This window comes from Gavialis gangeticus, unplaced genomic scaffold, assembly GCF_001723915.1.
Source record: "Gavialis gangeticus isolate Ggan-Ray unplaced genomic scaffold, GavGan_comp1, whole genome shotgun sequence".
Lineage (NCBI taxonomy): Eukaryota > Metazoa > Chordata > Crocodylia > Gavialidae > Gavialis > Gavialis gangeticus.
In genome coordinates, this window is record NW_017728992.1 from 110,490,005 (window position 1) to 110,512,048 (window position 22,044).

At 41.0% G+C, this 22,044-nt stretch overlaps 1 protein-coding gene across 8 annotated transcripts in view; it reads left to right on the forward strand.

Moving 5' to 3' along the window:
* Positions 1-22,044, forward strand: part of DTNA (dystrobrevin alpha) — a 416,444-nt gene that overhangs the window by 286,098 nt on the left and 108,302 nt on the right. For all 8 annotated transcript variants that reach the window (XM_019526848.1, XM_019526842.1, XM_019526857.1 and 5 more), the window contains exons 6-9: positions 975-1,129; positions 12,123-12,228; positions 16,417-16,583; positions 19,087-19,211. In XM_019526848.1, coding sequence (XP_019382393.1) covers positions 975-1,129; positions 12,123-12,228; positions 16,417-16,583; positions 19,087-19,211 — 553 coding nt within the window. The remainder of the gene's footprint in view (positions 1-974; positions 1,130-12,122; positions 12,229-16,416; positions 16,584-19,086; positions 19,212-22,044) is intronic.

Sequence of the window (22,044 nt, forward strand, 5' to 3'; positions counted from 1 at the left end):
CCACAGATTCGGGAAGCAGCAGTTGCCCACGCTGTTGTCCTTTGGCTCATCTTATCTAGAGTGAAATGATTTTTTTTCTTTTTTCTCCTCATTTATAGACAGATATTGTTTGTACATAAATTGGGTACAGGTAGACACTAGGGACAGATATTGGTTTCCCTTTGCCTTCTTATTAAAGCAACAGAACCTATGAAGTGGCAGGCTATCATGCCACACTGTTTTTCCAGTAGCAGTCTCCAGGGCTTGACGTTTCCATTCACATGCATTTAGGGTGATACTCTATCATTTAGAATTGCACAGGTGATCCACCACAGTCTAAAATATGTTCGTGGTTTCTGAAGGTAGAATATTCTACCAAGCCTTGAATCCTACTAAACAGTTCTTAAGTCAGAAAGTGGATTTTTCCATTGAAAACAACAAAAACAAAAGAAGGGAAATGTGAAGCTGTAGAATAATTAATAACGGTACAAGTTATATTATTATAATTAAAAGACAGAAAAAGTTATTAAAATCAAATAGAGCATTTCAAATAAGTTCATTGATCTGTGTGTCCCAAGAATAACAAACAACACAATAAACTCGGCCAAAGTTTAGATTTGAAAGGGTAAGTTGCTTCTGGGCAAAAATTTGATGGTGCACATTTTGTCAAATTAGATCCATTGTAGCTGACTAAGTTACTGCCTTATGCCAGGCATAAGGCACCAGCTACAAAAGAATGACATCACAAAGCCATGAGAATGCATGAATATTTTAACGTAAACATTGGATCAATGCTCACATGCACATTTTTATTTTGCTTCTGGCAAGCTGGCTAAAAGTAAAGGTGCAAACGGTTTATGGAGTTTTCCACAAACTGAGCATAATTGTCTATAATCACATTACTTTCACATCAAATATTACTGAGCTAAGAGCAGACATATGTCTAAAACTAAAGTAAACCTTTCCTTTTCTTGCATTTCTTTTTTCCCCCTCAGATATTTTCTCAATGATTTCAGATTCCAGTGGAGTGATGGTTTATGGAAAGTATGACACGTTTCTGCGGGAGGTTCTTAAATTGCCTACTGCGGTCTTTGAGGGTCCTTCGTTTGGCTACACAGAACAATCGGCAAAATCCTGTTTCTCTCAACAGGTAATAAAACATGGCATCACTGAAGTAAGCTGTCAGTCATTCATCCTTCACTCTGTCTTGCACACACAGACATGTGTTTACCCTCATAGCATTCATTCATGCTGATGCTGTTTTCCTGTTACATGGGTGTGCCTGACTTGAGCTCCTTGAAGATAATCAAGAACCTAATTGTAGCCTTCACACCAGAGGTATTATAAACACTTGGCATTCACCAGTGAGAAAAGAACTTCATGTTTTCACCTCTTTTTGTTGAAAATGGAAGCTAGATATCATAGTACCACTCCCCTTGCAGAAAGTCTCAGTAGAAATCAAGATAGTGCTGAAAATCCATTTAAAGGAATATTTCAGGGCTGTCAGTTGTAGCCTGGTTGGTCTAAGGACATAGGCAGACCATCGGCAGATGCTTCCTTTCTGCCTGATGAAGGGTAATTGTTAGGGGTGTGCAAAGCTTTAGCCACCAATTTGATTTGGAGAAGATTTGGCCTGATTCAGACTGAATCAGAATGAAATCAGGAGACCAAAAAAAAACCTCTGAATCGATTCAGAAAAAGATTCCAAGATTCAGAAGGCAGTCTTTCAGAGGAACAGAAACTGAGAAGAGAGAGGGGGAACAGGTGGGGAAAGACTTACATGTGTAGCTGGTCCATAACTGTGATCTTTCCCTGAGTCCCCTTCCAATTCCAGTGCTCTGGGGGAGGGACGTAGAAACAGCACATAAGCCTCTATCCGCACCCTTTCTGTCCCTTTTGTGAGCTGGTTCTGCCTGAGCTAAAGAGGGGTGAGCGGCTGGCCCAGAAACAGGTAGGTGAGCAGCGATCTAACCAGCACCAGGAAGGCCCCCAGTTACAGGCTACCATCCCTGCTGTTTTCATCCAAATCTGCCTTAACACACACAAGTGATGCAAATTTTGCTTTCAGCAGTTTGAGGTGTAGTTTTCCAGAAACCCCTGCACCTATATCCTTAAAACTTGTCAGGCTTCATGCCCTCAGAAGGGGCTACCTTTGCTGTTGTTTTCATCCAAATCTGCCAAAAACTGACAAAGTTACAGGTATTTCAGTGATTCCCCATTATAGTCTATGGCCGAATCGCCAAATCTTCTGAAGCCGATTTGGCCGAATCAATTGGGACAATGATCCAAATTTCTGAATTGAATCATTGTCTTCTGAATCGGCCAAAACTGAATCCAAATCAAATACTTCTTTATTTACACAGGTCTAGTAACTGTACCTGAAAGCTTGCAAAGAAGAATTTTTCCAACTATTTGAGTTGGTCTAATAAAAGATATTGGATTTACCCAAAGAACCTGTCTGTCTTGAAACAAATATGAGATTTGTCACATCACATCAAACAATGTGGATAATATTGGCCAAGTCCACACGAGCAGTGGTTTGAGTTTGCAGCAGCACAAATAGTATTGACACACATTTGTGCCCTTAGTTTGTGATGCAGTGCATGCCCCTGCTCGTGTGGTTTGCAGTGGGACTTATTGTCCCCCTGTTTCATGGGCTGAATGGGGGACTGGCTGGGTTCCAGGTTGCCTTGGTGCAGGGCTAGCAGCAGGCATCCCCACGCTGAGGTATCCAATGCCTCAGTAAGCCAAGGAGCAGCGTGTGGAGACAGGGAAGCAGGCAACCAGATGAGCCCTGGGGTGCCTGTTCCCCCATTCCCATGTGCTGCAGAGCCCTCACACTAAACACCCTGCATCCCAGCGAGCCACTCCCCAGCTGGCTGGGGCACAGAGTACCTTAAGATAGGGGAGCAGACAGCCCTGGGCTCCCTGCTCCCCCATCTCCACGTGCCACTTCCTGGTGTTTGTCCTGGCGCACAGCATTTTGGTGTGCTTTGTGCTCTTTTTTTTTTTTTTTTTTTTGCTATCAGGAAATCTCAGTACCAAATTTGCCCCAGTACTGCAAATTAGCAGCACCATGCACAGTTTATGATGCAATATGTGTGGTTTGTAGCACTGCAAAGAGGTTTATGGCACCACAAACTGCACATGCCTGCACTTCTGAATCTGGCCACTGAGTCTAATATCATGTCTGATGCTTTGGAACAGTGTGTAAATATAGTCCAAAAAATACCTTGCTGACTTGGGAGTGCATTGGTCTTCCAGGATGGAAGGAAAGAATACCTTCTAGATCTTACCATGCATAACATAGAAATAGAAAAAATACAAAATAATGAACGATACTGAAGCTGGGAAGATGTTAGGAACAAAGCAATATTTTTTTCTGTTTATTCTATTCTTTTCTATGGAAGAGGACTGAGGATTATATTGTTAGAAATCATTTGAATGGAGATAACCTAGTGATCCTGCTTTTGTGCAATGAGGGGCCTCATTTGTGTTTCACACATTCTCATTACTAATCAGTGGCCACTCCAGCTAACTGAAGAGCATTCTTGAAACTGATTTGTTGGATCATCTCCCAAACAATGTTTGAATAGGCCAAACTGAATCCAAATCGAATACTTCTTTATTTGCACAGGCCTAGTAACTGTACTTGAAAGCTTGCAAAGAAGAATTTTTCCAACTATTTGAGTTGATCTAATAAAAGATATTGGATTTACCCAAAGAACCTTGTCTGTCTTGAAACAAATATGAGATTTGTCACATCACATCAGACAATGTGGATAATATTGGCCAAGTCCACACAAGTGATGGTTTGAGTTTGCAGCAGCACAAATAGTATTGACACACATTTGTGCCCTTAGTTTGTGATGCACTGCATGCCCCTGATCGTGTGGTTTGCAGTGGGACATATTTTTGTTTCACACATTCACATTACTAATCAGTGGCCACTCCAGCTAAATGAAGAGCATTCTTGAAACTGATTTGTTGGATCATCTCCCAAACCATGTTTGAATAGAGGGGCTTTTGTATTTGAGGGATAAGTGAATAAAGTGTCTCCATACTGCATGTCTGTATGGCATTCTAAAGAATCTAACAAAGTAATCATGCAACTGTTGGTTGGTCACAGTGCTTATAGTTCAGCAATAGCTCGTTCTCAACTGTATTATTAAAAAATATTGTCTACACCCATGTAAGTGATTTTCCCTTTTTCCCCCATTAAAAAATATTAAACAATTTTAGCAGCCACCAGAGGTGTGACTTTCTGTATGATTCATTTAATGGATAATGGCAGATTTAGGAAGTTATTTAGGCACTTAAATGTGGAAATGGCATTACGTAAGTTTTGCAAAGGAGTCTAGCAGGTTAGATATCTAATCTCTATAGGTCATTGAAAATTAGGTGCCTAACTCACTTAGGTGACTCTGTAAATTGCACTACCCGCTAGTTTTCATGTTTATGTATCTAAATGTTTTAGAAATGTGGCACAATATCTCATAACAGGCAAAAGCCCTGGGTTTTACCGGCACCAGGTACAAAACAGTCTTAAGACTGTAGGTGTAAGGTGATGCACCTGGGGAGGAACAATCGCCACCATACATATAGGCTGGGGAACTCCCCCCTTGTCAGCACGGAGGTGGAAAAGGATCTGGGAGTCATTATTGACTCCAAGATGAACATGAGTCGGCAATGTGGGGAGGCGGTTAGGAAGGCCAACTGCACCTTGTCGTGCATCCACAGATGCATCTCGAGCAGGTCCAAGGAGGTGATCCTCCCCCTCTATGCGGCACTGGTCAGGCCGCAGCTGGAGTACTGTGTCCAGTTCTGGGCGCCGCACTTTAAGAGGGATGTGGACAGCATGGAGAGGGTCCAGAGGAGGGCCACTCGTATGATCAAGGGACAGCAGGGTAGGTCCTATGAGGAAAGGTTGCGGGACCTGAACCTGTTCAGCCTTCAAAAGAGAAGGCTGAGGGGGGATCTTGTGGCCTGTTATAAACTGGTTAGGGGGGATCAGCAGGCGCTGGGGGAGTCCCTGTTCCCCCGAGCGCCGCAAGGAGTGACCAGGAACAACGGTCACAAGCTGGCGGAGGGAAGGTTTAAGTTGGACATCAGGAGGCGCTACTTCACGGTCAGGGCGGCTAGAGTCTGGAACCAGCTTCCAAGTGAGGTGGTGCAGGCTCCCACCCTGCGGGTTTTTAAGAGGAGGTTGGATGACCACCTTACTGGGGTCATTTGACCCCAGTGCTCTTCCTGCCATGGCAGGGGGTCGGACTAAATGATCTGCTCAGGTCCCTTCCGACCCTAGAAACTATGAAATTATGAAAGACCTTCTGACCCAAATAGAGATGTGCTGCAGGGTGACTGACATTCTTGCCCTCTCTTCTAGTATGTTTAGTATTACAGTCATAATATGAGAAAGATTGTTAGATCTGATGCTCTCTCAATTTGCCTTTCCATTTGTACAAGTAAAGAATGATTCTGGATAAGATTGCTCCATTTCATGGGTTATGTAAATTTGACAAAATTAAAATCCACTGACAGATAATTAAATCTTCCAGCACAGAATCAGCACAGAATTCCCTGTATTATGTTTTCTTCTGATTTTTTCAATCTAGTTTTAAAACTGATGGAGTGTTCCACTAACTCCCACTAGGGCTGTTCCATATTCAGAGGCATCTTTAGTGTCAGCAGGGTTTTTTTGTACCAAATTTTTCGCTTTTTTTCCATCTAGTTTCTCCATTCAATTCTGGTAAAGTCACCTTTCCACTCTGTCTGAAATAGCATACTAAAACTAGAAAAAGCTGAGTGATTAATTTAGAAAGGAATGATATAGCATAGTCTTAGCAAAACTGAATGGTAATATTCTGTAATCTTTTCGTGCCAACTACTGCAACTTGTGCCAGGAATTTTGGACTTTTCATATCATGATGTGGTACCTTGGTGTTACACAAGATAGATACTTAATTCTTAGTAGAAGTGGAGCCCCAGGCCACTAGGGCTGGTCAAAAGTTTTCCAGTAAATACGTTGGGGAAAGTGTGTGGTTTCCTCCAAAAGTTGTTTTCATTAAAAAAACTCTGAGAACCAAAACTGTCCCTGTTAGCTATAAGATGTTGTTTGTTTGTTTCTCTGGTTTTCCAATGAAAAATTGAACAACTAATTTTGATAGAAATGAATGCTTTTCATTATCATCAATGTTATCTACAAAAATATTCTAACCTATTCTGAAAGGTTTGCTTGCTTCTTATGTATGAGCAGACCCAGAAGAGTTTCCCTTTTGATTCGTAATGCTCTTTATTAAGACTGTGAACTGATAATCAGTAATAAAAGAGTCTCATCTGATCCTTTATGTTTAATAATGTCATTAACACTGTGGCTATCCACGCATGGTTATTGTATGTCTGGCTCTGAATCATTAGTGTACTTTTTACAGAACAGAACAAGTGGCCATGTTTGTACTATGCTATGGCATTAGGCATTTTAAAAATATGCAGGAACCAGCTTTTTTTGGCCTTTATCCTGTGTCTGCCTGAACCTAAAAAGTGTTCAAGACATAATGGCTAGGGGCAGACATTACACATAAACTGGTTTAAGCGATCAGAAACTGGTTTAAACCTGTAACAGAACAGATGTTCATAAGGGATATTGTGAAACTGCAGATGAAATAAATGCAGAATGCAACTACTCACCCTAGCTTTTTTTGTGAAGAACATCGTGGAAGTTTTAGTGAACAGAATGTTCAGCACACAAAAAACAGTTTGAAAATGGCTGAAACCAGTTTGAGATAAACCTGGTTGAATGTAGTATCAGGCTTAACTGATTGAGCTCAAACTGGTTTATGCAATGTCTGTCCCTTCCTGATTTAAGTTAAACCAGACACCCCCAGCATCCTGGCATGCTTCCTGGGCTAAGCAGGGCTCTCTGCTCCACAGCAGATCTGGCCCCTCCCCTCTGCTCCTTTGCTGGAGCTGGGCAAAGACTGCAGGCGTCTGCCTGACTTCCCCCTGCTCCCCCACTTCCCCTCCCCACTCCCTGCTAAGCAGGGTTTGCCCCATCCCCTCTGCCTTACACAGACCCCTCTCAGCATTAGCTAACAGACCACATGCTGGCTACGGTCTGTGCTGTGGCAGATGGGACAAAGGCAGAATCAACAGGTAGTTGGTAATATCCCTACATTGTTTTTTTAATTGGTTGATAAACACTGTTATCAATTCTCTGCTGGGCTGGTCAAAAGAGGGGGGAACCCCTCCCTAATCAGTGTCCTGCCAGACAGGCGACGCCCCCCTCAGCTCAGTATTGTGGAAGGGCAGGGAGGGCTGCTCTAGCGCCCCCAGCTTCTAGCCTGAGCCACTGCAGGCATGTGCCTGCATTTTTGGGATGTCTGGACAGTTACAAACTGATTCAGGATAGCAGGTTAAACTAACCTGCACAGATTGAATCAATTCAGGCTCAGGCTTTTTGAATGTCTGTCCCTAGCCAGTAGGTCATGGCAGTGAGAAAAGCTGAGCTACTCAAGTTATCTCCTTTTGTTCACTTTTCATGTGGATCCTGTGTACGTATTAGAAGCCTTTCAGATCTCTATTGCACAGATTTTAAAAGTTATAGAAAAATATTTTTTCTCTGCTCACACTGTTGAATCCTTCTCAGCTCACATCTCAAACCAGTTTTCCCCAAAATACTGGACATGCTTGAACATTTCTCATTACATTAATTTATTTAACTAATCTACATTTTCCCCATGCCTGTGAGCTACTCCCAGAGGGAATGGCCATCTAAAATAACAGCTACAACTTCCCCTTCTCTTGGAATTTGCAGAACAGAAATCTTGGGAGTAATTGATTTGAACTTTCCTTCTTCAGGGCATGGGGCTTACAAAAGAAATTTTGGCATCACCTCTTTCTCTGAGAGAGAGAATTGACATGATGCGATATTTGACCTCCCATCAGAAAATGGTGTTGCAATAAAAGAAAGAACTTCCTATTTAAAAAAAACAAATCAATAGTGAGCCTAAAAAGATGGTCACTAAATCCACTGTGCTGTCACTTAGCTAATTGTTGTTGCACACTCCTGGCCTTCATTTTTAGATAGCATATATTTAGGAAATAGCTCTCAGTTTCAAGGTTCCAAACAGTTGTTAAAAACTGCAGGAGGAAAAATGACTTTTAAAATATATTGAAATTACTCTGCCAGTGTCCTTTTAAGGGACGTTGGTTTCTTTAATCCGTAAAATTAGTGACCACTGCAAGACAGCAGCTATAAAACTATCAAGGAAGCTGAAATTGCTTTATTTGGTGTGAATGAAGTTTTAGTTTATAGCTCCATTCAAAAAGAATTTTACTGTGAAAAAGGTGTGCTTGCCTCTGCATCTATTTGCTTGTTTAGAACACTGCTGTGCATACAGCTAATATCTCTCTCCCTAGGAACAGGGGGAACTTTTTAGGCTCCTTGATTATTTGTGCTATGGGAAATCAGATGAACTTTCATTCACTAGTTTTCTTTCTACCTTTCTCCCATTTTTAGCTGTGCCACTGATAATAGTGACATTTGCTGATGGCACTGGTCAGCAGTGCCAATGGCAGGCATCCACAGAAAAGCTCCATAAGGGAAACAGTTACTTTGTGAGCTGGTGCTTAGCAACATGGAATTTCCTTTATTAGGGAAGCTATTGTTCATTCTCAGATGAGAAGAAGGTCATGTAGATGGCAGGCAGATGGTTACTGTCCTTTTAACATGTTCATTAGCACAGGCTAATTTCTGGTACTGATGCATCTCTTCCATTTCCTATTAAATTTTAAATTAGTATACATTTAGACTTTAAAAAACCAAGTGTGTGTGTGGGATATTTTCTTTGGGGGGGTGGTATTTTTTAGGGTAAGCTCTAATGCTGGAAGTCTTATCTTGGAATGTCTTTTGGTCTTGTCAGTTTGTCTTTCCATCTGGCAATCTGTTCACTAAAACTTCCATGACCTCCTTTACAAAAAAAGCTAGTAGTTGCATTCTGCATCCATTTCATCTGCAATTTCACAACATCTCTTACTACTTACAGTTCTGAAACCATTGCGATGTTCAGTGATCACTCAGTGTCTCCATTCTTTCAAGAGCTCTACTTTACTCTGGATATGTCCAAGGCAGCATGGAGTGGAGACATCTGAAATTATAGTTCAGCATGTGCTAACTCCAGCAGCTGAAGGACCAGAGCTCTGTTAGTACAAAGTGGTGTCTGGGTTAATAATCCCAGGACTGGAAGCAGAATAAATCTGTTAGCCAAACACTTCAACTGGGATCTTTAGCTGTGCTGAGAAACAGGGCTTAGTAGCCTGGACGTGGTGTTGCACTCATGTAGCTGTACTATTTCCAATTATGGAGATAGTGTACACAGACCTAACACAGATGTGTGCGGCACTAATATGTTTATAGCTAGCTCAGGAAATCTCTCCACAGCACTGCATTCTGCTACGTATACTAGCAGATCCAGGGTAAGGGTGGTACAGCCTCTCCACTTGGGCTGTGCTGCACATGTGTGGTAACTCTGAGCTCACTGCCTGGACTGCACAGACTCCTGCTGGAGCTCCACATGAGCAGTGACTTCTGTGCTTACCAGATGACTGGGGCAAGGGCTGGCCAGAACCCATGCTTTCACATGGCTCCAGAGCCCAGAGGGTGAATGCTGCTGAGATTCACCCTTCCCCTGCCTCCTCCCTGAAAAATTCAACAACAGGGAGAGGAAAGACGGCATGAGCAAGCAGTGGTGGCAGTGCTCACCCTCTGGGCTCTGCAGCCATGCAAAAGCAGGGGCTCCAGCCACAGCCATGCCAAGAGGTCACATGAGAAACAGCCAAAGTGTGGGGTGACCAGGCCACTACATGCCTTCTGGATCTGACCCTGGCCATGTAGATGTAAGGAATTTATACTCCTGCTCCAGGAGTGGCAGGGGATGCTTTAATTGGAGCAGCTACAAGCGCCACTCTAATTACAGCACCCAGAGCATCTCATGTATAAGCATCCCCGTGCTTAAAAATGGCAGTGGGGATGCTTTAACTAAAGCTTGTTTTCTGCTCCAGCACCTATACATGAGCAGCAAAGCTGCTCTGAGGCGCTGTAATTACTGTCTGTGTCTGGTTCCAGCTGGCTTTGCTTAGGAACACCAAGACCTTCACAGCTTCCTCCCCCACCTCACTACCCTCCCCAGATTGCATCTGGGAAGCTCAGCCCATAAAAAGGGCTGGGGTGCCTTGTGTGCTAAGGCACATGGTTGACAGCCCAGAGGTTGCAAGTTTGAAGCCGTAGCAGAAGTGCTCATGGTGTGGCCCTGTCAGATTCCAAAGGATATGTGAATTCTGCTGACTACCTTGGTACAAGGGCATGAGAAGGAAGGAAGGAAGCCCATAAAAAGACAGTCCACAATACCACAGTGGTACTGTGCACTATTGAGCAGCTGTCATTTTCCTTTTAGAGGAGGCTGCATTTCCTTAGTAGATAAAATGAGAAGGATGGGATTGAGTGCACACTTAGCTAATTTCTTCCTGGCACCAATTTGGGTGGAGTCACAGACACTGTAGAAGGCAGAGCTAGGATTCGGAATGACCTGGATAAACTGGAGAAATCAATCAAATGAAATTCAACAAGAACTGTGAAGTCCTTAACCTGGGACAGAACAATTGTGTGTACAAATACAGATTGAGAAAGGATTGACTTGGTTGCAGTACTACAGAAAAGGACCTAAGGGTCACAGTGGACCATACGCCAACCATGCTCTTTTTGCACAAATGGCCAGCAATGTTGGTGTGCTGCATTACTACAAGTGTCACATGCAAGCAAAGGGAAGTGATTATTCTGCTCTATTTGGCATTGGTGAGGTCTCTTCTAGAGGGCTATCAAGTTTTGGACCCCACACTTCAAGAAATTGGAAAGACTCCAGCACAGTAACAAAAAATATTAGAGGCTTGGGAAACATGAATTCTGAAGATGGGCAGAAAGAACTGGGATTATTTTGTTTAGAGAAGACTCAAGTGGGGGTTGATAACAGTCTTCAAATACCTGAAGTGAAGTTATATGGAGGTTGGAGATGCATTATTTTCTGTGGGTGGAGGTAGAAGGAGAGGAACAATGGTCTTCAATTGCAACAAGGAAAACTGAGGTTGGAGGTTAGGAACAGTTTTCTGACTATGAGGGTGGTTAAATATTAGAATAGGCTATCCAGAGAGGTTTTGGAATTTCCATCCTTGGAAATTTTTAAAAGTAGATTAGACAAACACTTGACTGACACTAGTCCGGGTGTCAGTCTGCCTTAAGGAGGGAGGTGGACTATATAGCTTCCTGAGATCCATTCCAACTCGACTATTCCATGACTGAGTGAAAAGCAATCCTTGTGAAATTGGCTAATAATGTATGAGAACATTAATTGAAGCATGGTATCCTATACAAATATAGTACTACTCATTTTATCTATAAATGTTTCCAATGGGAATCAACATTTAATACCTGTTATTTTTTTCATGGGAGGGAATTTGTTCTTGATTTCTGAGGGGCTGCCAGTTGTCTACCATTATACAAGGGAAAGAATTAGTCTTTATAGTAGGCAGATATCTGACAGGAATTTACATTTGAGTCTCAAACTCCACCCCACCCTTCCCCCCCCAATAAAATTTAAGATTTTAAGAAAAATTTTCTAAATCGCCTAATAAACAAAGATTCCTACGTCCCATTTTCAAAAATTATTTAAAAACTATTTCAATTTTTTTCCCAAAAATGTCAGTAGTGAAATTCTTAGTGTCAATCACTCTATGGTAGGTAGTGGCTTTTGTGTATTATGTAGGACTCAAGGGGTGTAATAATATGAACAGATGAGGAAATTGCTATATTCAAAAAGAGTCTTTGGGGGATCAACTTTCCTAAAGTGAGCAAGGAACTGATAACAGCAAAGAAGCACATGATGACAAGAACTAGTTGACATTGAACCCACTAAAAACTTTGTCTTTTGTTTGTAAAACCTTTGTCCATGTCACTTTTTCTCTTCAAAGTAAAAGTTTATAATTCAAGGTTTAACCTCTCTATTCCTTAACACTTCTGTGTCAATAAAGACAAGAGAAAGTCATTCTGATATCACTGGTTGCTATTTTTTCCCCTTGCTTGTTTGTTTGAGCAGAAGAAAGTCACGTTAAACGCTTTCTTGGACACTCTCATGTCTGATCCTCCACCTCAGTGCCTGGTGTGGTTACCACTTCTGCATCGGCTGGCAAATGTTGAAAATGGTAAGTAATGGCAGCAGACCACATATAGTTACACAATAAAAGTTGTAGCGGGAACATCAAAGTTTTGTGTGATGATCTTACTTTATGAATAGCATTACAGGAGATGCAGTGCTGTCATCATTGATACCAGGTGCTTTTTATAGCTACTAATAAAATAGGATGACTTTAATATCAATCATTCATCTTGTCGCCTCACTTAATTTTTGCTGTACCCTGGGGCAGGGATAGCAAAAATTCTTCTCTTTCTTCTCTTTCTGCTTTTTCTCTTTTCTCTCCTTTTTTCTTTCTTCTTTTTCTCTCTCCTCTTTTTCTCTTGTCTCTTTCTCTCCCCTCTTTTTCTCTTTCTCTCTCCTTTTTCTTTTTTCTTCCCTTTTCTTTTTTCTGTCTTTCTCTCCTTTGCTTTTTTCTCTCTTCTCTCCTTTTTCTCATCTCTCCTTTTTTCTCTCCTCTCTTTTTCTTTTTTTTTTCTTTTTTCTCTCTTTCCCTCTTTCTTTCCCTCTCTTTTCTTTCTCCTCTTTTTCTGTTCTTTCTCTGTCTTTTTTTCTCTCACTCATCACAACATGCTTAACAAAAAATACACAACAACACGCGTAGTATATGAAGTATTATTTATTGTCACCAGGTTTTGCATTTTTAGAAAACCTGGTATTTACTTTAAAAAAAAAAAAAAAAAAAAAAAAAGCAACATTTATGTTTATTAACTATATTAATATGCAGTGCATCCTGCCATATACCCTCCCTCCCTGCTTCCGTTTTTTTTTCTGGCATGTTGGCACTCCTGCACCTTACAAGGTAGACACTGCAGTTTTTTCAGCACTCCAGTCAAAAACATTGCCTACCCCTGCCCTAGGGGTTGCACTGAATATATCTTCTTTTTTCTAAACCCTGGATAACCAGAGAGCTACAGCAACCAGAGAGCTAAAAAGCCTGAAACTGTTATTAGCTATGAGATCACAGCCTTAGAGAAGTAATGGGTAGGCAGTTCTTGCCCACTAGAATTTATCTGGCAGGATAGTTCAGTTCAGTGCATGAACTAATGACCATAAATTGTCAAGCAGTCATTAGGAGGAGGTGGCTGTTAACCTGTAAAACAATACATTCAGGAAACAGAAATTAGTAAGTTCCTTTTACAAAAGATGAGAATTTAAATTTAGGATGCTTGTCCCTAACTAGTTGCTGAAGCACTGTGCTTTCTCTGCAGTAGGAGCTATTATGATCATCTAGTCCATTGCTCACCAACACTGGGGCTGGGTCTTGAACTGCAGCACCCACTTACTTATGCCACCATTTCAGGCTGGCACTGGATCAAGCATGTGGGCAGGGGTCCATGGGCCTGATCCAGCCTGTGTACCAGCCCCACTCCACTCATCCAGCCCACAGGGCCAGATAAGTTTGACAGCTCTGATGTAGTTTGATCCTTTGTGTTAGACCCCAACTCCATGCAGTGCCCAACGACTAGGGAGATGACAATCCAATTGCCCATGGATCTAGTTGCTCAGGGAGCAAACACTAGCACACATTGCTCACAAAAGCTTTATTCAAAATGCTCCCCAGGATCCAAATATTGTCACCCTGACACTTTGCATGTCACAAGCCACAGAACTCTAACCAGTTTTTTTTTTTCCATTAAGGTCCCAATTTCATTTTGAGTCTTTTGGGAGAGGTAAGTTTATAGCCACTCCCAAATCAAATATGCAGGTCTGCAGGGTTTGTTTCTCACATACAGGCTGTGTACAAACATTAATTTCTAGCGGTGGAAAATTTTCGCTGCAAGAAATTATCCCAGGAAAGGGAGCAGTACGGGTGTTCAGCCTGCAACGGCCCCTTCTCCCACACTCCTGATGCCTTCTCAGGACTGGAACGATGTTGATCTGGGGATGCGTGAGTTGTTCCAGTCCCTCCCATTCTGAGGGGGGGACTGAAACAACAGGGCAAGGCCCCCTGCTTGCTTCTCACACTGGGGACTCCAGTATGAGAAGCAGGCAGGGGACTCGCCATGCTGCTCCCTCATTTTGACTTGGTCCCTGGGAGCCAAGTGGCAGAACAAAGCCTCCTGCCATGCTTGCACCAGGGACTCTAGTGCGTGAACAACCAGCAGGGAGTAAGTGGTAGATGCTCTCCTCCCCTCCCCTTCCTTCCCCTCCTGGCCTACAGAAAGGGGGGTTTCCCCCATCTCTAGAAGGCACAGGAAGTATTCCCCCCATATCTTTACCCCTCCTCGTCCTCAGGAAGAATTAAGCCATGGGAAAGTGTACGGACATTCATTTTCCCATAGCAACTCTCCCAGGAGCAGCTTCTACTTGGTTGGATTCAGGTTATTTTTCTCCCAGAACAGACATTCTTTCTCTAGGAGAAAAAGCTGGAATATCTGTACATTCATGGTTTCTACCAGGAGAGCAGCGATTCTCCTGGTTGATATGGAGGGTCTGGACATGGGCATTGGGTCCATAGCAGAATAGAAATACTGCTGCTACATTGAGATGGTTCTGGCACCCACAAGAAGACTCCAGCTCTTATCTGGTCAGTGGATACCAACAGCCTTCCCACAAGCCCTGCGTAGTTTCCCATGTAATTGTGGAAACTTCCAACACAGTTCCCTTACACAAAACTAGTCTGCTTGTGCTGAACACAAGGACAGCACTTTGAATTTTAACAGAAAAGAGGAACAGTCTTGCTTAGCAAGCTGTACCTACTCAAGGTAGTATGTCCTTAATAACTCACCTGTTATTAAGGTGAGTTTCTCATTTGCAAACAACAGTGATAATTGTTTTGTTGTGTTAAGTCCTGTAGATCTATAAAGAAAGAATAGTGTAAAAACTGAGGAACCGCTTTTGGCCTTTATACTTAAGTTTCTGATTGATAGGGACACATTTTTAGAGAAAATAAAGAATTTTCCCATTCAATTTTTCTCTAGTTAAGCAGGAGAACTGTTTATTTTCCCTCTCTCAAAAAATTCTTGGGCTAATAGCAGGCCTGTTGCCACAAGGAGAAACCATGCCTGAAAACAAGTGGGAGAGTCTCAGTTTTAGTCAGGAAAGATGAGGGCTGATGTGCAGAGGGTTGTCTATTAGCAGAGGGTAAGAGTTGCCAGTTGAATTCCTTTCACGTCCTCCCTCCCAGGTCTGTATTGGGGGGGAGGGATGGTACAGGGTAAATACAATGTGTGTCACTGCAGAGAAAGGTAGGAGTTGAGAGACCCATGGGTAGTGAAAATGCCACAAATTATACTAGGCATGTGTTCTTGGTGAAGAGAATCCTTCTTTTATGGGTCTTGATTAAAATGCTGGATGAAGTAGAGTCCTCTCTTAGGACCAGATTTTTAATATGGGTCCCAAATGTTGGTGGCCTGAATACCTATCTAGGTACTTAACTTCTGTTAGTTGTCCGTGTTAGCATTACAGGACTAAAATTGGCATCCAACTGAATAAGTAAAAATGTTCACATGTATGTGGGCACCTTACTTTTGGTCACCTGAATTTGAAAATCTGACCACTGGCCCAGTTCCTAAAGATAACATTAAAACCTACACCTTCCCAGAGTACCAGAGGAGAATGAAGTGGATTTCCTACTAATTTATGGGCATTGATACACACACATTTTTGTGCTGCTATGTGTCGGGTCGGAGTACACTGCATTAATTGAGTTTGCTCCACACGCAGGCTGATGCACGCTGCACTGTGTCGCATGCAGTTGCATAAGTGGCAAAATGCACATCAGCATGCAGAATATGGCAGCAGTGCACTTCTGAACTTTCCATGTGTTTTAATTCATTAGTGCACCGCTGCCATTTTCTCAGCACTGACTCACATTTTGCCGTTTATACAAATGCACGTGCCACACCACTGGGTGCTTTTAAAAACGCCTGGCGCTGCGGTGCAAACGTGTACAAATGCCTTCTGTTTCCTCTGGAGTGCATTTCATTTCTGTTAAACACACTTTTGAGTCTGCAGAAGTGATAAGGACTTGATATTGAAAAGTAAAAAGTGTAGTTTTTCTCCTGGGAGAGATCCATTAAGGATTTGTGAAGTTTTCCAGTGTCAATCTTCAGCAGCCAATGACTGTGAGTGGCGTTTGGTATTGAACGCTACTCAAAACAAAGAAAGAATTCACTCCCTTTTAGGGACTTCAGTCTTAATTTGGTTCTTATTTCTTTTGATTGTTTTGTTTTTAAATTTGTCTCTCCTGTAGTCTTCCACCCTGTTGAGTGTTCCTACTGCCACAGTGAGAGCATGATGGGATTTCGGTATCGGTGCCAACAGTGTCACAATTACCAGCTCTGTCAGGACTGCTTCTGGAGAGGGCATGCCAGTGGTTCCCATAGCAACCAGCACCAAATGAAAGAGTACACGTCATGGGTAAGGGAAGGTTCATGTAGTGCTGCAGACTATTTGAACTCCAGCAGTCAGAGAGAATCCTGAGGATGGAGTTGGAACTGGCTGACTCAGTTGCTTTATTTTGCAAAATATAAAACCTCTGTTGCCAATATAGATAACCAGCTCTGTAATAGAGACATCACTATTGTGGTCCCTGTTCACCATTATATTTGGAGGTGAGAAATTTTTTTTGAGTCTGGATTTGAGCAGTTTAACACTGTGCTGGATGTCAAGACAGCTGCAGCAGGGTCTTGGAATAGAGTGCTATTTTCACAGTAAGTGCTTCATTTCTGTGGGACCCATAGAAAAATAATTGTTAGCTTTTCTCCGGCTTGCTTCTTTTGATATGTTAATGGATATGTGTTAATGAAATTATGGGGAATATGAAAGCAGCATTCAACTCTTTGTGAAATATGTTTTAGCAAGTGATTGAACTGTATGTGTGTAATGTATATTTATCATAGTCCCATCACAATAGCTTTCAAACAGTTAACATCATTAGAGTCATAATAAATGAAGCAATAGAAATAAGCACCCACCCACCTTGACATTGTTAAAAAATAAAATGTCATTCATACCCAGCTGGCATAAGTGCTTCAGCAAATAGCCAAGTCTAGCCCTTTCTCCCAGAGGTCATCAAATCTGGGCTCGTCATAGCCCAAGAGAAGAAGCAAGTTTCCAGTAGACATGTACAGGGAACTAGCTGGTCTTTTATGTAGGAAGACTACAAACTATACATACACATGTGTGTTTGTAGGCAAAGTTGCCAAACATATTTCAAATAGTTAAAACTCTGATGCTTGAAATAATCTGCCTGCCTGATACTAATGGTGCATAGAACAGCCAAGGGTTAAAGACAAGGTGCACTATTTGATTAGTATGCCAGTCGCATGGCTCTGCACTGCCTCAGAGCAAGTCTGGGTCTACAGATGTCCTCTGGGCTCTTACAGTGAGTGGATATGGTTTGCCTTTTGTTTAGACTTTGATTAGGACTGTCTGCCATGCAGCTCTTGTTCTCATCCTTTAATCACACATTTGTGAAGTGACATCTTCTCTTGCTGCAGCAAGGGTGGTACAATTAGGCAGATCAGGGAATTAAGTAACTTCACGTGAAAGTGCTTCAGAATCCTTGGTAGATGCAGGAAAAAGTTCCACCTGCATATATATCCATTTTCTGCTACTACCCAAATGTTTTCACTGCAGATGTTAATACAGTATTTAAATACAGGTCTCAAGTTGCCTTGACACTGTGTTTGCTAGTGTTCTTTCAAAGATCATATCTATTTCACTTATGTTGTGTGAACATTTTTTTTATACTTGGTCTACTTTTAAAAAGTTAGGTTTTTGAAAGTTTAAAAGCATGTGCACACACAACATTGAGCTGCTCCAAGAGATTGGAGATGTGGACTCATTTATGTGTGTTTGAAATAAAACCCAACATGAGTACATTCAGAGTCATGTTCCTTCTGTAACAACGTAGAATGAGAGTTCTAAATTGTTCACATTCATTGTAATATGTAAGCTGGAATTCTGATAATAAAAATACTTCTTAATATCTTGGTTACAGTAAGAACTTTTTACATTTTATAGTGCCATCCATGCCAAAGCACTTTAAAAACTTTAACAAATCAAACTTCTAACTTGTATTGATATGTAAGTAGTAGTATCCTCCATTTTACTGGTAGAAAAACAGTCCCAGAGAGATCAAGTGGCTTATGGGAAATCTATTGTAGAGCCTAGAACAGAATCCAGTTCTCAGCTGTGTGTGATAGCTACAGGGCCTTCTTTCTCAGTAGTGAAACTGATATTTGGGAAGTTATTTTACTGTAGAAGTCATCCTACTATAAATATGCTTGTAAGGGCTGAAGGTGTGTGACTGTCCTAATCATTTAAAGCTAGCATTACCTTGTATTGCAGTGTGGAGAATTGTGGGATCCCAGGTATCCAAGTCTTGTGTTTGCACAATGACAGATGCTCATTCTTTTGGGAAATAATGGAATTTTTTAGGGCTTTTTCTTTTAGCTTTTTGTCTCCATGTCCATGCAGTTCTGTCAGTGCTGGGCCTGAAATTTCATTGCCCTTGCAGCATTTTACAGCATAGTAGAGGCAGCTGCTTCTAAAGGAGGCAAGGACAGGGGCTTTAAAACAACAACTAAAGTATGAAAGAGTCTAGTGCTAAATCTATGCATATGGAAATACTACAGAGGGAAAGAACCCAATGGACCCATTTGAAAGTATGCCACTGCTTGAAAAAGAGCAGCTTTTCCTAGGAGCCTGATGTGAAGCCCCTTTCAAGATCAAGGGAATCTTCCTATTGACCTACGTGAAATTTGAATCATTAGACCTCTAGAGAAGGGGAAAAGTTTAGAATATGTGACTGTAAGTGTTGGCGCTTCCTTTTGTTTTGTACTTTCTGTAGTTTTAATTTAGAAACAGTTTACACCTTACTTGTCCAGATTACCTCTACCTTCCTTGTTCCTCCCAGAAATCACCTGCTAAGAAGCTAACTAATGCACTTAGCAAGTCTTTAAGCTGTGCTTCCAGCCGTGAACCTTTGCACCCAATGTTCCCTGACCAGCCTGAAAAACCTCTAAACCTGGCTCATATTGTGTAAGTATCTGTGTGCTGTAGAGAAGTAACCTTTGCTCTAGCTGACACATACTGTAGTTTTGACTCTGATGGAAATGGAAAATGGCTGTTGCATATCTTGTGCAATGAATCAGACGGATAAATTTGAATCAATTCACAGGAAGGGGATATTTTTCATAGTATCATTCTGTTAACATGAATTTAGCTTTGCTGTCCAGGATGCATTGAAGTTATAGAAAAACTGTATGGAAAATATTGATAAAACTGATGTAGGCATTGGATTACAACCAAGTGGGCAAAGAGGACAAAAGGATTCTTCAAATAGTATATAGTTTCCTGATTTAGGGCTTCTGGATTTTTTTTCATATCTTACCACTCTGGATTTATTATTCAGTCTCCAAAAGTAGAGGTTAATGTAAAACAGCACTTTCTTGACTTAAAGAGAGGATAACTAGGTATTTTAGTCTGAAGTCAGGCAGAAGCTACTTTGACCTAAGGAATAATAATGCGTGTGAAATCCTGGCCTTCAGACACATATGAAATCCTGGCCTTGTTAAAGTCAGTGGCAAAGTTCAATGAAACCATAATATCACCCTTGCTCTAAAACTCTCTAGTTCAGTGTGCAGTTGTTGCTAGTTTTGGATTCTGGTTAATTGGTCTTTTTCAGTTTGCTCAATGATTTGTCTCTAAGTTTTGATAAGTTGTGAAAATAACATCCCTTTCCCAGTCCATATTTTTTTAATTTAAAAATTCATATAAAGTAGCCAACACTATGCTTTCCTCCCTAAGAGTCAAGGAGGAACTCAAAGCAGATGGAGATTTACACTTGCACAGGGTGGGAAAATCACCTCTTTACTGATGGGTATCCACCATTTATACTAGAGGTGAATTAGATGTTCTCATTCAGGTGTTCTGTAGCTTTGGGCTGTCTGGCTCATTTGATCATGAAATACATCCTTTCTGAGACATTTAAAGCAGATATAGTACAACAAATGGGAAAAACTGACAAAGAACTAGACATGATGAAATGATTCAGTAGATGGCGGAAATTTTTAAAGTATTTCTCATGGAGGTGCTCCAGTCTCTATCATAGTTTTTTAAGAAATATCTTCTTTGTAAATCTCTCCATCAGGTCATTGATTAAAGCAGCTTGGGCAACAAGCATAACATTTTATTTGCATGGTATATCTCTGAATCACTACGAGACCAGACTTTTTTCATTTATGTTGTTATTCTCTTTTTCCATCCGTCAGTACTGAATGTGTAAAGTGAGGAATACAAGCAGCATGCTGCACAGTGGCTGCAGCACTGTGAGATGGGGGAACTCCCTTAGCCATCTTTAAAAATTTTAAATAAATCATACTGATGATCTTTGCATGGTCAAAACAGGAGCATTTCTAATACAGCAATGGTGTTCTACTTTTAAAATGTGAGAGATCTCTCACAGATATTTAATTTTCATGAGATGCATAGAACTGATTATTGCTTAAAAGGAATTCATTGCTGTATAAAAATATAAAGATGGCATATTGTACTAAGGAAGAGAGAAAGTAGAGATTGGCTTGCTCAGATTCCATTGTGATAAGCATGGTATAAAAGCTTGGATACATGGATGGATAGATAACAGTTTAATAAGGTAGGATCTGGTCATGCATTAGAGAAAGCTTCAAAGTGAAACTAAAGATTTTTCTCTATGTTCAGTCCCTCATGTCTCCAGTAAGAGACATCTATCTATATCACAGACAGCATGCATCAGTAGCAGTAAATACAGGGTTATTGTAAAGGGATTTAAAAAATTAAGAAAGGGAAAGAAAAAATACTGTAATTGAATAGGATCTGTTCCAAAATTTTTGCCATAAAATTAGCACCTTGTCTCCTTTTTAAATACATACATATAATTTAGTGTGATTGCGCATGAGGATAAAAGGCCATCTATTTTGTTTTATGATATAGTTTACCCTTATTGTTAGATTGAAAGCAATATAACTATATAGAGTATAATGGTACATGAATGAAAAACCTGCAAGTTGTAGAGATAGCATGATCTTCAGTGTAATTCACGTAAATTAACTGAGGGGAAAGATATGCTACAGCAATTTACTGAGAGCATCTTCTTGCTAGTGTTTTTTTTATTTTTAAATATGATGGAAGATAAAAGGTATGAGGAGAAACAGCTCTGGGCAAAAAGCCAGGCAAAGGGATTTTTTACAAATACATTTAATGGAAGACTTCTTGCAACAAAAGAGTCCTCTTTTTCAAGACTTGCAATTTTACAGAAGGTCTTTGTCCTTATTATTGCTCTGTTTTTTTTAAAGGTAGTAACCCTTCTTTTTCATTGTTCTCTTCCCACCTTTGAGTGCACAGAGCAGAAGAGCTATATCATTTTTCAATTTTATGGGCCCCACTCAACATTTTCAATTAAAACTACAGTAGATGGCAAAACATATCAAATATACACAACACTGTACCATTTAGGATGAGGCAAAAAGTAATTAGTAATGTGCATGATCCTGTATTAAAGGGTAAATTTGAGAATTACGAGAGTTCAACTTATGCAAGCATTTTTAAGGGTGTTTTTGTTTTCCATAAACATGATTGCCAACCAAAAAGAAACCCCAAAACACGGGGAGAACCAGTGGTATTAATAAAATGTCAAGGTGGGATTTTCCAAAACATGCCACAGTGGTCTGACTTTGTTCCCACAACTTTAGTGTGAATAGAATTAGGTCAGCACTGAGCACTTTTGAAAATTCCCACCATTTTATGTTGTAGATATCTTCGTGTGTGTGTGTGTGTGTGTGTGTGTGTGTGTGTGTGTGTGTGTGTGTGTGTGTGTGTGGGTGGGTGGGGGTGT